General features: G+C 40.7%; 1 protein-coding gene across 1 annotated transcript in view; it reads right to left on the reverse strand.

Moving 5' to 3' along the window:
- The window catches only part of ALDH1L2 (aldehyde dehydrogenase 1 family member L2), a 78,370-nt gene extending 71,827 nt beyond the window's left edge, over positions 1-6,543 (reverse strand). Inside the window, exon 1 of the mRNA XM_034643617.1 lies at positions 6,378-6,543. Coding sequence (XP_034499508.1) covers positions 6,378-6,425 — 48 coding nt within the window. The 5' untranslated portion in view covers positions 6,426-6,543. The remainder of the gene's footprint in view (positions 1-6,377) is intronic.
- Between the last annotated feature and the right edge of the window lie 9,077 nt (positions 6,544-15,620).

Raw genomic sequence — 15,620 nt, forward strand, 5'->3', positions numbered from 1 at the left:
GCCAGGCATTTCATATATATTACCTCATTTTGATTGCCCAATGACTCCTGGAGATAGGCATTCCTAAGCCACTTTATAATGAAGAAATTAAAACTTAGAGAAGATAAGATACAGCCTGGAGTCAAACACTTACTAAGTGGCAGCCCTCAGATTCTAACTGGTTACTAGTGTCCATTATTTTCCCATAACACAGGTCCTACCATTTTGAGCTGGGTCTCATCAGTTAAAATCTGAATAATAATAGTATCTATTTCATAAGGCTGTTATAAGGATTTATCAGGATAAAGCATGTAACGCATTAGAGTAGCGTGTATCAAGAATGAATGCTCAACAAATGTTAGCTATTATTATTATTAATAATAATACCATAGGTAATACCTGGGTGAATAAAAAACGCTGATGATGGATCTTTCCTACTGGAAATGTGCCATCAGTCCAGCATTGCACTGAGCTCTGTTCATTAATTTTAAAAAAATGTATCAACTATTCATCATATGTCTTTAGGACTCACAGTAACCAGTTTTACTAGTGAGAATACACAAGGCTCAGGGAAATCAAACTGCTAACGAGGGGCAGAGGCAGAAGTCAAACCCAGATCTGTCCCGCTTCGGTAGATACGCTTCTATCACTTTTCTATGTTGAAGGTCTGTCCCCACCCCCCCTTTTTTTTAAAGAAAAATATAACAGTTTGACAGGTGACTTGTGGCAAACAGTTCCATCAGACTTTCTAAAGAAATACCCTGGTGGTCTTGACAGGAGAGATAGGCACCATTCATTTGTAGGGTGGGTCTGGTGACCAGAGAACATTCTTTGAGGCACTACAGGTGAGAAAGAAGAGGATGGGGCATAAAATGACTCACAGCATTTCTAAATCTGGGTGGTAAGTGCTATTATCTTGGGGTTCTCTACTGATCACATTCAGCCTTGCAAGAGCCTCTGGCAGGCAACACCCAACACAGGGCTGGAACTCACAACCCCAAGATCAAGAGTCAACGCTCTACTGACTGAGCCACCCAGGCAGCCCCAGAGCTTTTGCTTTTTAAGCTATTAAATGTTGCATTCCCAGGCTCTCCACATCCTGGTGCAATCCTTCAGGAAGCAAAGTAAGTGGATTCTCATTACACTCCAAAGATTAAAATACAAACAAACAAACGAAACCCGCACAATTTTCTATAGAAAATATAAAGGGTCAGGGCTACGATTCTGCCCTGATCCGAAGTGCTTTTGTGAGCAGATGCTACCGTAATAGAAGAGGACGGTGTAAAATAAGAGCAAAGCTATCCCCCTCAGGAACTGCGAGAACTGACAGTTTTACATGAAGGGCCTTTCCACAAAAGAATAAAACAAAGTCAATTTTTTGGAGAGAGCGAGGTGCCTAACACCTTGTGGAACCTTTGGCACATGGTGCCCCACATCATGCCTGACAGTGTACAAGAGATACCCACGGGGCTTGTTTGGAAACAGAGCATGGGAGGGATTGCAGATCAAGAAGAGCCCAGCAAGAATGTTTTATTTGGCCCACAGAGCATTTGTCAAAGAGCTGTGATAACATATTTAGGGGGTTTCACCTTAGTGGGCTGAGTTTCTGACTTCTTTTTAGAAATCAGGAGGTTTGTCAACCGTGGTCTACATTTCCATGTAGCAACAGTCGGCTAGAGCTGAGCAGTAGCTGCCCCCTCCCTCTGGCTGGCCGCGGCCTTTCCCTCCCTCTAGCTCAAATCCTTCACTTGTGTTGCCTGTTTGGCTTCTGTGGGCGTTTTTCTTTGAGATCTCTACAGTAAAAGCTCAAGGAAGACTGGTCCCTATCCTCAGGAGTTTACCAGTTAGCACGAAAGACCCACAAGTAAAGACATATTGACATCATAGTGCTAGGACAGGAAAGCATAGTGTGGGTGTGGAAGCCTGGTAGACTTCCCAAGAAGAGAACTCCGTAACAGGATCGTAGAGCACTCATCTTAGGGGTTGGCCAAGAGAAGGGTGGGGATTATGGGAGGTCCTTGGGAAATTTCAGACCGGGGCGGGGGGGGGGGGGGGGGAAAGAGGCAGCATTTACAAAGAAATGAATGAGCGGGCAAAGTGGGTTCAATACTGGAAATTGGAGGGTAATGACAAGTGACACTCTAGGGACAGTCAAAACACCAATTAGGAAGAGTCTTGTCTATATCAAATATTTTGGACCTTATTGTGAAGACAGTGAGATCCACTGAATGACTTTAAGCAGGAGAGTGATACTGTCTTATTTCTATGTTGACACACACTCAGGCGAGGCATGAATTAACGTCGGGTGGGCACCCCTCTAGTGTTTGAGAATTGAACAGATAGTGAAAATAAAAGCTGACCTAATAATCCACCTTCAGTATATTGACAGGATGTAGCTTGCGATAGCATAAAAGCCCATGTTACTTATTGTAACAAACCCTCAGACTAATAGAGGCAACAGATGTAAATCTATGTATGATTCAAACAAAACTCATGACACCACTGTAAAGGACAAACTTGTGCAACTTGATTTTCCTATTGCATAATCATATAAAGAATGTATTCATGAGGACTTTCTTGGATATCTGGCCAACATTTTTTTTATCATAAAAAGGATAACAGATTTTTAAAATAGGGATGTCTATGGACTTTTTTTGAAAGCAGGGACTGTTTACTTCTTGTTTATTGTTTTATCCTTTCTGGCTGTGAGACTCTAAAAAAATTATTTAACTTCTCTGGGTCTCAGTTACTTTTNGGGGGGGGGGGGGGGGGGGGAGGCAGCATTTACAAAGAAATGAATGAGCGGGCAAAGTGGGTTCAATACTGGAAATTGGAGGGTAATGACAAGTGACACTCTAGGGACAGTCAAAACACCAATTAGGAAGAGTCTTGTCTATATCAAATATTTTGGACCTTATTGTGAAGACAGTGAGATCCACTGAATGACTTTAAGCAGGAGAGTGATACTGTCTTATTTCTATGTTGACACACACTCAGGCGAGGCATGAATTAACGTCGGGTGGGCACCCCTCTAGTGTTTGAGAATTGAACAGATAGTGAAAATAAAAGCTGACCTAATAATCCACCTTCAGTATATTGACAGGATGTAGCTTGCGATAGCATAAAAGCCCATGTTACTTATTGTAACAAACCCTCAGACTAATAGAGGCAACAGATGTAAATCTATGTATGATTCAAACAAAACTCATGACACCACTGTAAAGGACAAACTTGTGCAACTTGATTTTCCTATTGCATAATCATATAAAGAATGTATTCATGAGGACTTTCTTGGATATCTGGCCAACATTTTTTTTATCATAAAAAGGATAACAGATTTTTAAAATAGGGATGTCTATGGACTTTTTTTGAAAGCAGGGACTGTTTACTTCTTGTTTATTGTTTTATCCTTTCTGGCTGTGAGACTCTAAAAAAATTATTTAACTTCTCTGGGTCTCAGTTACTTTTCTGTAAAATGGGCATAATAATAGTACTTACCGCATTGAGATGTTAAGCAGATAAGTGAGTGTATATATAAAGCATTTATATCAGTGTCTGGTGAATACTAAATGCTATATCAATGCTATCTATTATTATTGTTGTTGTTGTTATTATTATTATTATTTATCATATCTCCAGGATAGAGCAAGTGCTCAGTACATAATACACAAATAAATACAGTTTGAAGTTGAATTTGAAGGTCCTAAAAACAAACTAGACACCAAAGCAGGGGGTCAGGTAATTCAGAGACAAGGACCTGGTTGCTAGAACCAGGGTATAAAGACAGTACTTGGTTCCAAGAAGGGAAGAGTCCAAACTCTTGATCATAAGGTAACCTCAAGTTCTGGAACCAGGCTATGAATCCAGAACCAGCAACTAGACTTGTCCCAGACACTGGCAGAGGAACCTAAATAACAGAGTGCAAAATAAACATGAAGGCCAAACAACCCCCACCATGGGGAGAAGCTAAGATGCAATGAACCAAGATATTGGAGGTGCACCATAGTAACTAATAGACAAAGGGTTTTATTGTTATCTATAGCTGCAGTGGTTTAAAAGATCCAGCCACGTCGTTAAGCCAAAATCATTAAATATTTCTAAGTCCATTTCTTTAAGACAGAGAATGGAAAAATCGATTCTATCAGGAAGTGTTACAAACTAGTTTTCCCACTGGATTTTGCTAGATTTTAAGTTCTTTTTTTTCATTCTGCTTTAATACCAAACTCAAAAGCACCATATGATTTTTTTTTTGCCTTTTTAAAGATGAAGGTATAATTTACATGCAGTAAAATATACCCTTTTCAGTGTAAGGTTCTGTGACTTTTGACAGACACACAGTCACCTAACCACTGCTACAATCAACACAAAAGAACAGTTCCATCATCCCCCAAAATTCCTTTCTGTCCTTTGAGAGACAATCTCTTGTAGTCAATTCTTCCTCTAGGGCCAGCTCCTGATAACCACTTCCTTCTATCACTATTGTTTTACTCTTTCTAAAATGTCAGATCATTGGAAATCTATAACATAGCCCTTTGAGTCTGTCTTCTTACACTTAGCATCCGTGTCTGAGTTTCATCCATGCTGTTGTGCATATCAGGAGTTCACTCCTCTTTTGTTTCTGAGTAGGGTTCTCTCATATGGATGGATTTACCCACTGTCTATCCTGTCACCAAAGAAAGGACATTTAAGTAGTTTCCAGTTTTTGCTGATAATGAATAAAGCCTCTGTAAACATTCATAAATAGGTATTTGGGTAAATACCAAGGAGTGCCATTTCTGGGTCATAGCATAGGTATATGTTTAACTTTATAAAAAATGGCCAGTTTTCCATAGTGGCTATACCATGTTTGATTTCAAACAATTCTCATAGAATGCCATCCAGAGGATGGCTCCCCATTTTCTATGGAGTAAAACATCCCAAGCACTCCACTTGTCATTCCACATCTTCCTTTTGGCCACAGAAGAACCTGTCTTCTTCCCAGCCAAATGTCACTGCTCTTCACTTGTACTCCTGGGTACAGTCAGACTCAGACCCATGACCCTTGACCCCTGACCCCGACCATGCTTGGTGCTTTCCTACATGCACATTTTTATCTATGTCATTCGCCACCTGGGACGTTCAACTTTTATTACTGAAATCTTATGTAAAGCTGGCTATTGCTATCTTTGCATTCTTCAAGAATCCCTCTGCTCTCAAAAAAAAAAAAAAAGACAATTCAATGAAAGGTGTTGACAGAGGAGTCCAATAAAATAGGCAAGCACCAGTCCTTGCTGATTCCTACCTACCCAGATATTCCCACATGCCACGTGGCAAGAGAAAGCTAAGGAGGAGTCCAGAGCAAGCAAAAACTCAAGAGCGGGTCTCTTTTTCCTTATTTTTTTAAAAAGGTGAATACTCCCCAAATAACTAGGACTGGATGGGGTAAAGTGAATCCTCATTATTCGGGGTTGTCTGGGAGACAAAAGCTTTTCCATGATGCACCGCTCGGCTGGTTTTTGGTGCTATTCAAGACTTCTCTCTCTGCCTTCAAGTTTTTTACATCTGGATATGTATACACGCACATAGGACTTTTGCAAAGAAGAGGAATCAAAAAACAAATTCCTTCACGGCCCAGGAAGCATGGACTTCCTATAAAAGAGATGATGTACATGAGATGAATTGTTTTTTCTTCCCTAAACAGCTTTGAGTCAGCCTGGATGCAGGGAGGCATCTCTCCCGGGGCCATATGCAACGTGTCTGCTCTCTTTCCATTTTTGGAGGAGCTGATGCAATTCCAAGGCGCGGGGCTGGGCCACGGCTCGGTTCCTGCGCTACAGTTTATTACTGTTCCAGCCTGGTTGCTTCTGCAGCGCCTGGTAACCCTAGCAATCTTGCCGCCTGCAGCTCAGGAAAAATGAGCTTGCAGCCAACACCTCGGAGGGCCATTATCTGAATGGGCCCTGAAGGCCAGTCTGAAGCGCTCACACCTCTCAGGCCGCCCAGGGGGACCCAGCTGACTTGAATACTACTCTCCTCCAGAGACGGTCGGGGTCCTGTACTTCGGCTCCATCTCCTGACCAGGGATCTCATGATTGAAATGAAAAAAGGAAAGGAAGCTGACTCTGACTCCCCTGCCAAGTGACTGTTGCCATCCTGTCAATCCCAGCCAGACCGTAGATGTTCAAAAGCCGCATCCTCAGCCCCTTCCCCGGACAAGACAATGGCTCCCCTGACAAGCCTTATCCAAGACTCCCTCCGGATCCTTCTCCGCAGTCTCTCAGTTTTAAAGACGCTGTCTTGGCTTTTAACAAAGTCTAAACACCATGCCCACCCCCAGCCCCGCCGCCCGGCCCTCCGGCCCCAGGGTCTGGATAACAGCCCCGGGGGAGAGCCAGAACGCTAGCCCGGGCCAGACTCACCTGGCCGGTGGAGAAGAGCCGGAGCGCCTGGCTGCCCCTCCACAGCATGATGGAAGGAAGCGCTCAGGCGGACGGCGCGACAGCGAGAGTTCAGCCTGGACGCGGCCTGCAGCCTGTGAGCGCCGGGGGGGCCGCAATTGCTGCTCGCTGGGTCCGCGAGCGTGGGACCCGCCCACGGCCCGCCCCCTCGGCTGGCACGGCCCCGCCTCCTCAGCTGGCGGGGCTCGGGTGGCCAATCCCCTGCGACTGGGCGGGGCCCCAGTTCTGTGCCACGCTAGTACCTAGCGAGAGCGGCGGCTTCCGGTCGTGGCCCGGGTACTTAGCAGCTGGGGCATCTTCTACCAATTACTCAAACCCCGTGAGGTAGACAGGGATTTGCCTTATTAATGGTCAATCTGACATCCCAAGTCATGACCACAACACCGCCCTGAGGAGGCAAAGATGCGAAAGATAAGGGGTGGAGACACCTGGCTGTATAGGATCCTGATACCTATCTTGTAAGCTGATAAAAGGATTTAAAGAAAGATTGTGTATAAAGTTTTTGGCAAAGGGCCTGGCACAGAGCTGATCCCCAGTAGATGTAAACAGATTGATACCCACGCTTTCCCCGTATCGCTCTAGAAGGAATGCTCAGACATGCTTTAGCTAAGCACTGGCCGCAAACAGAACTCCTTAGCCTGGCATTCAAGGCCATCTGCAATTTGACATTTTCTCTCATTTTCTGGCTGCTCCTTTGCACGTGTAATTTAGCCTAACTCTCTAGTACGTGCTGATTCTTTCCTGGACAATGATCCCAATGTCACCATCTCAACACGACCAAATTCCTTCTTTTAAGGTATAAGTCAAATGCTGCCTCCTGGAGGCATTTTTCCTGATTCTCTTCTCCCTTGACCGCCTCATTTCCCCAAAGTAATCTTTCACTCCTCTGAATTGAGAAAGATTTTTGTCTATGCGTCTCTTCTGGCATCTCATTCTGTTACAGGTGTTTGTGTCCCTGTCATCTGCTCTACTGAAAGCTCCTTGTAGGTAGGCTGCGTCCATGTCTAATTTATCAGGATTTACATTATCTAGCACTTAGCAGAGCTCAAAAAGTACGTGTTGAAAGAGAGAATGAATGAATGGATGTGTTTAAGAAGGAGAGGGGAGGGGCCCCTGGGTGGCTTAGCCCTTGAGCATCTGCCTTGGGCTCAGGGTGTGATCCCAGCGTTCTGGGGTCAAGCCCCACATCAGGCTCCTCTCCTGGGAGCCTGCTTCTTCCTCCCCACTACCCCTGCTGTGTTCCCTCTCTCGCTGGCTATCTCTCTCTCTGTCAAATAAATAAATAAAATCTTAAAAAAAAAAAAAAAGGAGAGGGGAAAATAAATCCTTAAAGCTTGGAGAATGGCAGCAAACATCAAGTTTTGCTCTGGGAATTGCCTTTTGTCAATTCAACCCATTTCCCTGAAGGCATTTTGTGACTTCTGGCTTCTTTCAAACCTCCAAACACCGATAATCATTTTCTTTGTTTTGATCTCTGTATACTGGGAGAGGTGGGCAGGGAGTGGGGTTTTTTCTCAGTAGGGGTTCCAGGGTTATATTCTCCAACTCCCAACTTTAGGAAATGTAGAGTTTATGTCTATCCACATATAATGAAATATCAATGGTGTCTAAGATTTTTTTCCGTAAGAATTAAAGATATTGTTCCCTTGATAACTAGTGGTTAGACCAGAGGCAATTCGAGTTTGACAAAAAGAAAAGCCCTGCCAACCTAGATTTCTAGACACAGCAAAAAGGAAAATGAAACAAAGTCATTTTTGTGTCTATCAAACAAAAACTTGAGAGAATCTGAGGTAGGAAAACTTCCAAATTCATTTTATGAGCCCAGTGTTACCCTGATATCAAACCCAGACCAAGGCATGACAAGAAAAGAAAATTACAGGCCAATATCTCTGATGAACATAGATGCAAAAATCCTCAACAAAGTATTAGCAAGCCAAATTCAACAACATGTTTAAAAAATCATTCATCGTGATTAAGTGGAATTTATTCAAGGGAGGCAAGCGTAGGTCAGTATTTGCAAATCAATCAGTGTGATACTTTACATTAACAAGAAGAAGGATAAAACCCATATGATTATCTCAAATAGATGCAGAAAAAGCATTTGACAAAATACAGCATCCATTCATGACAAAAACTTTCAACAAAGTGGGTTTAAAGGGAATATGCCTCAATACAATAAAGGCCATATATGAAAAAACCCGCAGCTAACATTATACTCAATGGTAAAAAACTCTAAGCTTTTCCTCTTAAGATAAGGAGTAAGACAAAGATGTCTACTCCCCCCACTTTGATTCAACATACTACTGGAAGTCCAAGGTGCAGTAATCAGACAAGAAGAGGAAATAAAAGGCATCCAAATTGGTAAGGAAGAAGTAAAATTGTCACTACTTGCAGATGACATGATACTATATACAGAAAACCCTAACGACTATATATAATGACAATATGTAACTACCAAGTTAACAGAATGTAAAATTATCAAGGTAACATACAGAATGATTTTTTAAAAATCAATTGAAAAGAAGGCAAGGAAGGAGAGAGAAAGAAATATGGAATAGCTTGGAAACAAATAGAAGGAAATTAGTAAAATGTTAGATTTAAAGATAAATATACCAATAATTGCAGTAAATGAAAATGGACTAAACACTTTATTAAAAGACAGAGATTGTCAGATTGCTTAAAAAAAATTCTTACAACAGANCGATCCCATAACGCCGGGATCACGCCCTGAGCCAAAGGCAGACGCTTAACCGCTGTGCCACCCAGGTGCCCCAGGATGATTTTTTTTAAAACCCACTCAAACACTAACCAAAAAAAAAAAAAAAACCATACTATTATAATAATTAAATAATTATTTGCTCTAGTCCTGGTAAATAGCAACAGTGTGATCTGCTTGACTACAAATGACCAAATGACTGGTTGGTTACCAACTATGTGTTGCTTTTTCGACTTATATCCAAAATCTACTTCTTAGGATAACAGTATCCTCCTTTCCATGTGAGGATCTGCTTTTCCCCGTCTTAGGCCTTGTGGTTCCTATGAAGTTTCTTTCTGCCTTACCCCACTGGGATCCAGGGGTGGAGCATATATATGACCTACACTAAGCCAATCAGTACATCTCTCCCATCCCCTTAATGACAATGATCCATTCAAATTGTGCACAAGAACCAAGTAAGGCTAATGAAGGCTGCCAGCAAGACCTAATTCTAGGACTCCTGTTTGAGCTATCAGTTAAGTGTGCCCTTTTTATCACTTTTGGTATTGTGATAATGTGAACCTGAAGCTACCAAGGGCTACCTTATGGAACCTAAAGAATGTAGCAAAAATTACGGAAGAGAGAGAAAAGAAATAATGACAATCCAAGACCTGATGTCATTTGAATTCTGACGCCAAATTGCACATGAAGGTCAATCCCACCTCTACATGTTTTTAATTAACATACAGTAAAATAGATTTCATTTTTGCCATACAGTTCTATGAATTTTAATGCATGTAAAGATTCATGTAAGTAACATAGCCGTCGGGATACAGAACTGTTCCATTCCCCACCCCAAAACTGCCCTGTCCCTTTGCAGTCCTGGCTAACCAACCACCCCTTCTCACCCTGAGACTCTCTGCTCTGTTCTCTGTCATTGTGGTTTTATCTTTTCAAGACCGTCAAACAAATGGAATCGCATAATATATAACTTTGTAGATTTTCTTCATTCTGCAAAATGCCCTAGAGATTTGTGCTCAAGTTTTGGGATTTTCCAGGGATTTTGAGATTCTTCTGGTATTGATTTCTGTATGATTCCATTGCAGTCAGAGAATATAACCATCACATTTCAGTCCATTAAGATGCATTGAGATTTGTTTTATGGCCTAGCATATGGCCTATCTTGCTGAATATTCTTTGTATACTTGAACAAATGTCTGTTTTGCTGTTGTTGTGTAGGATGTTTTATAAATATCATCTAAGACAAGTTGGTGGAGAGTATTGTTCAATTCTTTATTCTCCTATATTCTATTTTATCAAATACTGAGAGAAGTATTAAAATTTCCATATAATTACATCTATTGTTTCTTTCTATTCTGTCCGATTTTGGTTAATTAAATTCTATTACTCACCAAAAAAAAAAGAAAGAAAGAAAGAAAAGAAAAAAAAAGCTGATTCACAGACATTCTAGATTCTGCGACATTCTTAAGAAAACGATTGGGGTTTTGATTGATTGATTATTTTTTTAAAGATTTACTTGTTTATTTGAGAGAGAGAGAGCATGAGCAGGAGGGGCAGAGAGAGGGGGAGAGGGAGAGAGAGTCTCCAGCAAACTCCGCAATGAGCGCAGAGTCTAACCCAGGGCTCCATCTCATGACCCTGAGATCAGGACCTGAACTGAAACCAAGAGTCAGTCACTTAACTGACTATGCCACCCAGGCGCCCCAGTGGATTTTTATCTAGAAAAAAGTGAATTTGCTTGGACTCAAACCCTGCAGAGGACAGCAGCTTATATTTCTGTTCAATTCATTTAGACAATGGTTTGGCCAGCATTTGGCTCAGTTTGTGGGGTTCACCTCCTTAGCAATTCCCTTGATTATCAGTTTTCTCTTCTAAATTTCAAGCTGCTCTGCCAGCCCAACCTCTGTTCTATTCCATCTTGAACCCACAGGGCTTCGGCTTTTTCCTACCCAGGGTGCACATCTGGTGGGGAAAATATGCATCAAAGGGCAGCAAGCATGCCACTCACCCATGCAGGTGTTTTTAAGGACTCTTGATTGTGATTTCAGCAGGCGCTCTGCATGTAGTTTGGTGGTTAATCAGGGATCTGGGCAATGTTCACACTTAGATTTTGAATCTCATCCCCTCTGTGGGTCCCTGGTTTCAGGATGCTCCCTCAAATTTCCAGTTTCTCTTTCAACAATCCTGAACTTAGTTTGCTGCCACTTTGAGCCAGTATGACAGCGTTTCATTTCTTGACTTGAAGGGGTGAGGGACACTGTCAGGCAGAAAAACCACAAACTCATAATTCTTACCAATAAAGTCTGAGTACATTCAGAATTCTGAGTCATTTTCCTGTGCTTTTCTGTCTGATTTTATTATCTTTCAGATCTTTTAAAGTTATTACTATACTTTGTCTACTCTTCTTAGTTTTTAACTGCAAGTAGGTTTACTTGACTACTTTATGCCTGTCCATTTCTAGATGTGTTCTTATCAATTACTTTAACATGCTAATTTTAAGATTTTTCTAAGGTATGCTTTTTTTTTCAAAAGATTTCATTTATTTATTAATCAGAGAGAGAAAGCACAAGCAGGGGGAGCAGCAGGCAGAGGGAGAAGCAGGCTCCTTGCTCAGCAAGGAGCCCGATGTGGGCCTCAATCCCAGGACCCCGGGATCATGACCTGAGCTGAAGGCAGATGCTTAACCAACTGAGCCACCCAGGCATCTGCTAAGGTATGCTTTTTAAATTATGATCTACTTTGTTGATCATCACTTACATAGAAATATATACATACAATATTTTATTAAATTTTTTTTATACTTATAGATTCTTTAACAATGCCATCCACAGAAGAACTAAGAGGAAATAATTGTCCTGTAAAATGAATATTTATTACAGAGTGATGGAAAAAATGACAATTATTAGTTTATTCGTTTAACAAATATATACTTATCATCTATGTACCAAGCACTGTACTTAGCATCAAACTTTATCAAAGAGACACGGTTTGGATGTTCATAGAGCTTATAGTCTAGCAGGAGAAATAGGCTTCAAACAAGTAAACTCCAAATAATTAAATGATAAAAAATTTTGATAAGAGCTACAAAGGAAAGAATATATATATATATATATATATATATATATATATATATGGAGAGAGAGAGAGAATACAAAAGATACCTACTTGGGACCCTGTAGTCAGGAATGTCTTCACTAAGGAAGTGACATTTAATCTGAGATATGAAAGATAAGTGGTAGTTAGCCAATGGGGATGGAACTTTCCAGGCAAAAAGTGGGCACAGTATGTGTGAAGGACTTCATGTGGAAAAGAGCTTGGTTTGTTGGAGGAACTAAAAGACCAATATGATTGGATCATAAGAAGCAAAAAAGAAAGAGGCTGAAGATGATGAAGGCTTTTTCCATAGATGCTATTTTTATTGTAAGCATAGTTGTAAGCCACTGACAGTATTTTAAACAAGGGAGTGGCAATATTGTCAAAATTCAGTTCAGACATTAATTTTACATCAGAAACTAATGGCTTTCCATGATAACATTTTTCCTTTCTCCCTCTAATAAAAACCTTCTTTTTGAGAGGGAAAGGGAGAGAGAGAATGCCCAGCATGGAGTCCGTCGTGGGGCTCCATCTCACTACCTTCTAAGATCACGACCCTGACTGAAACCAAGAGTCAGACACTCAACCAACTGAGCCACCAAGGCACTCCTAAAAACCAATTTTTAATTAGATGCATGGCCACCCAACTCAAAGACTGCCTTTCCCAGGCTCACCTGTAGGTGGGGGTGGGCAGCTCAGTAAGTTCTGACCAATGAGATGGAGTAGAAATTTGGAACAATGAGGTGGGGGGGAAAAAAAAGTAAAGCAGGGATCAGGAGTGATAGTAAAGATAATAGCAGCACTTATCTTGCATTTACAACGTGCCAGGAAGCATTTTAAGTCCTTTACAGATACTAGAAGCAGCAGGACCTTTTTGAGAAACTGCAAACGATTTGGCATCCCAGCAGAAAAAAGTAGGTGTAGATAAGGGAATAGAAGAGGCAGAAAATTTAGAGAATAATCAAAAGGCAGATTAAAAGAAGCCTTGCGTTCCATTTTATGAAGTGAAAACTTCAAACCAAGGGCAATGGATTTAAAGTGGGGCATAACCTGATCAGATAGGTTTTGAGAACTGCACTTGGACAACAGTGTGGACAATGGAAAGAGAAGATCTGTCACAGGACTACAGTAATTGTCCAGGTGAGGGATTCTTTCGTAAAGAAATATATGATTTGGGGCACCTGGGTGGCTCAGTCGGTTAAGCATCTGCCTTCAGCTGGGGTTGCAATCCCCAGGTCCTGGGATCAAGCCCCATGTTGTCAGGTTCTCTGCTCCCTGGGGAGCCTGCTTCTCCCTTTCCCTCTGCCTGATGCTCCCCCTGCTTGCTCCCCCTGCTCGTGTGTACTCTCTGTCAAATAAATAAATAAAATCTTAAAAAAAAGGAAATACGTGATCATGACTCACACATTCGCAATCTTTTTGACAGGTCACATAGGACTCTGTGATGAATTATTAAGTGAAATGTCTTTAGTGAGTTATTACCATAGACTTTCTATTGTTGGAAACATTTTAAATGTATATTAAGAAACAAGTTCACCAAGACCTTAGCTCTATAATATATAAAAAGTGTTCTGGTATGGAATAAACTGGTACTTGAGTTGTGAGTTTAAGCGTTAAAGGCAAGGACTCCTGCAAGAACCTTCTATGGGCAGCTGTTCTAAAGTTCTTGGAGGTTCTCAAAATAGTACAATGCTATCTNCCTTCTATGGGCAGCTGTTCTAAAGTTCTTGGAGGTTCTCAAAATAGTACAATGCTATCTATACAAAAATTTTCCCCTTCTATTTCCAAGCCAACCTTTCAGACAGTCCTGTTAAGAATGAGGAACAATAGAAAGGATATTTAATTCCTCAAAATGATTATTTGCCTTCTGTAGACTAGGCCTGAAAAATATAGGACATCTGCGGTAATAAATAACTTTCAGAGAACCCATTTCAGTTTATAGTGAATATACTTTATATTTCACATCTAACTTGTAATTCTCTAATAAAATTTGAAATTCTAGGCCCTGGAATTTGATTTAAAGGTATGTAAGATCAAGACAGGCAATTCCTAAGATTTGTTTAAAAAATAAAGTTACAATGATTCAAATAGCAAACACATATTGTATGCGATTGGCATTGTTCTATGCCTCTTACACGCATAAACTAAATTAGTCCTCATAACAATCCCATGATGTTACTATTATCATTCCCATTTTAAAACTGAGGAAATCAAGGAAGAGGTTAAATTTCTTGGCCCCAAATCACATGGCTAGTAAGTGATAGAGCTATGATTTGGACTTAGACAATTTGGCTGTAGAAACTGTGATTATAGCGTGACACTTGCCACTGATTTATTAACTTTAATAGATTAATGCATTTGCATATTCAAATTTCTCTGACCTGTAATTTCAATGTATCACAGTGGGAGATTAATTGTAATTGGGAGATTAATTACAGTGATGAATACAAATGTGAAGAGTACAGTAAGTTGAACTCACAATCGTATAGAAAGTAAAGGGAAAAAGGTCAGCCAGAAGGCACTGATGTTACTGTTATTTTCAAGTTCATTTTTTTCCTCTCTACAATGCCCACTAAGACTGCAAGCATCACTCGGGTTGGGTCCACCTTTCTTGTCTGTTTGTGTTTTACGTTTTTTTTTTCCCCATAATAATCTATGTCTAGCATGGTGTCTGGTATCTAGTGGGCACTCAAATATTTGACCTACTGCTGATCCACAGGTCTCAGGAAACGCTCTTCTAGAGACCTTTTACCTGCTTTGATTTTGTTATTTTTCATCCTTTTTAAGATCACAGAAATAAGACTTTAATAAGATCTCATTGTTAAAGATTAAAAAAATACATAGAGACATAAAAAAACCCTTGAAAATCCACTTTTTAATTGCCAACACATACTCTCTCCCAGTTGACCACTATTCTGTTTAGTGCGATTTCCCTTTCTATGCATTTACACGCCCATATGCACAAACACGTTTACATGAATATAAATGTATTCACAAATACACATTATTCTGCAACTACTTTTTCAGTTTCCCCGTCTCTACAGATGTATTCCATGTTTAAAAACAGCTATCTAGTATTCATAATATGGATGTATTAAACTTTACGTAATTATTCCCTATTGATGGACATTAAGATCATTTCCTGTTAGTATGTATTAAAACCATGCAGCAATGAACGCTACTGTTGCAAATATCTGTATACACATAGAATTACTGGGTAACACAGATCCCCACTCGCGGAAAAGCCAGTTAGCAGGTAGGAGCATTTTAGAACACATTTAAATAGCGCTTCTTCTTCTTCTCTCCCTGCCTTTTTTAAGAGGAGGGGGCGGAGGATCGGTGAGCGCAAGGTAAGCATAGTAGTAAAATTCCTCTCTAGGAAAAGTAATGTTCGT

The sequence above is a fragment of the Ailuropoda melanoleuca genome, chromosome 15 (assembly GCF_002007445.2).
Source record: "Ailuropoda melanoleuca isolate Jingjing chromosome 15, ASM200744v2, whole genome shotgun sequence".
In the NCBI taxonomy this organism is placed as follows: domain Eukaryota; kingdom Metazoa; phylum Chordata; class Mammalia; order Carnivora; family Ursidae; genus Ailuropoda; species Ailuropoda melanoleuca.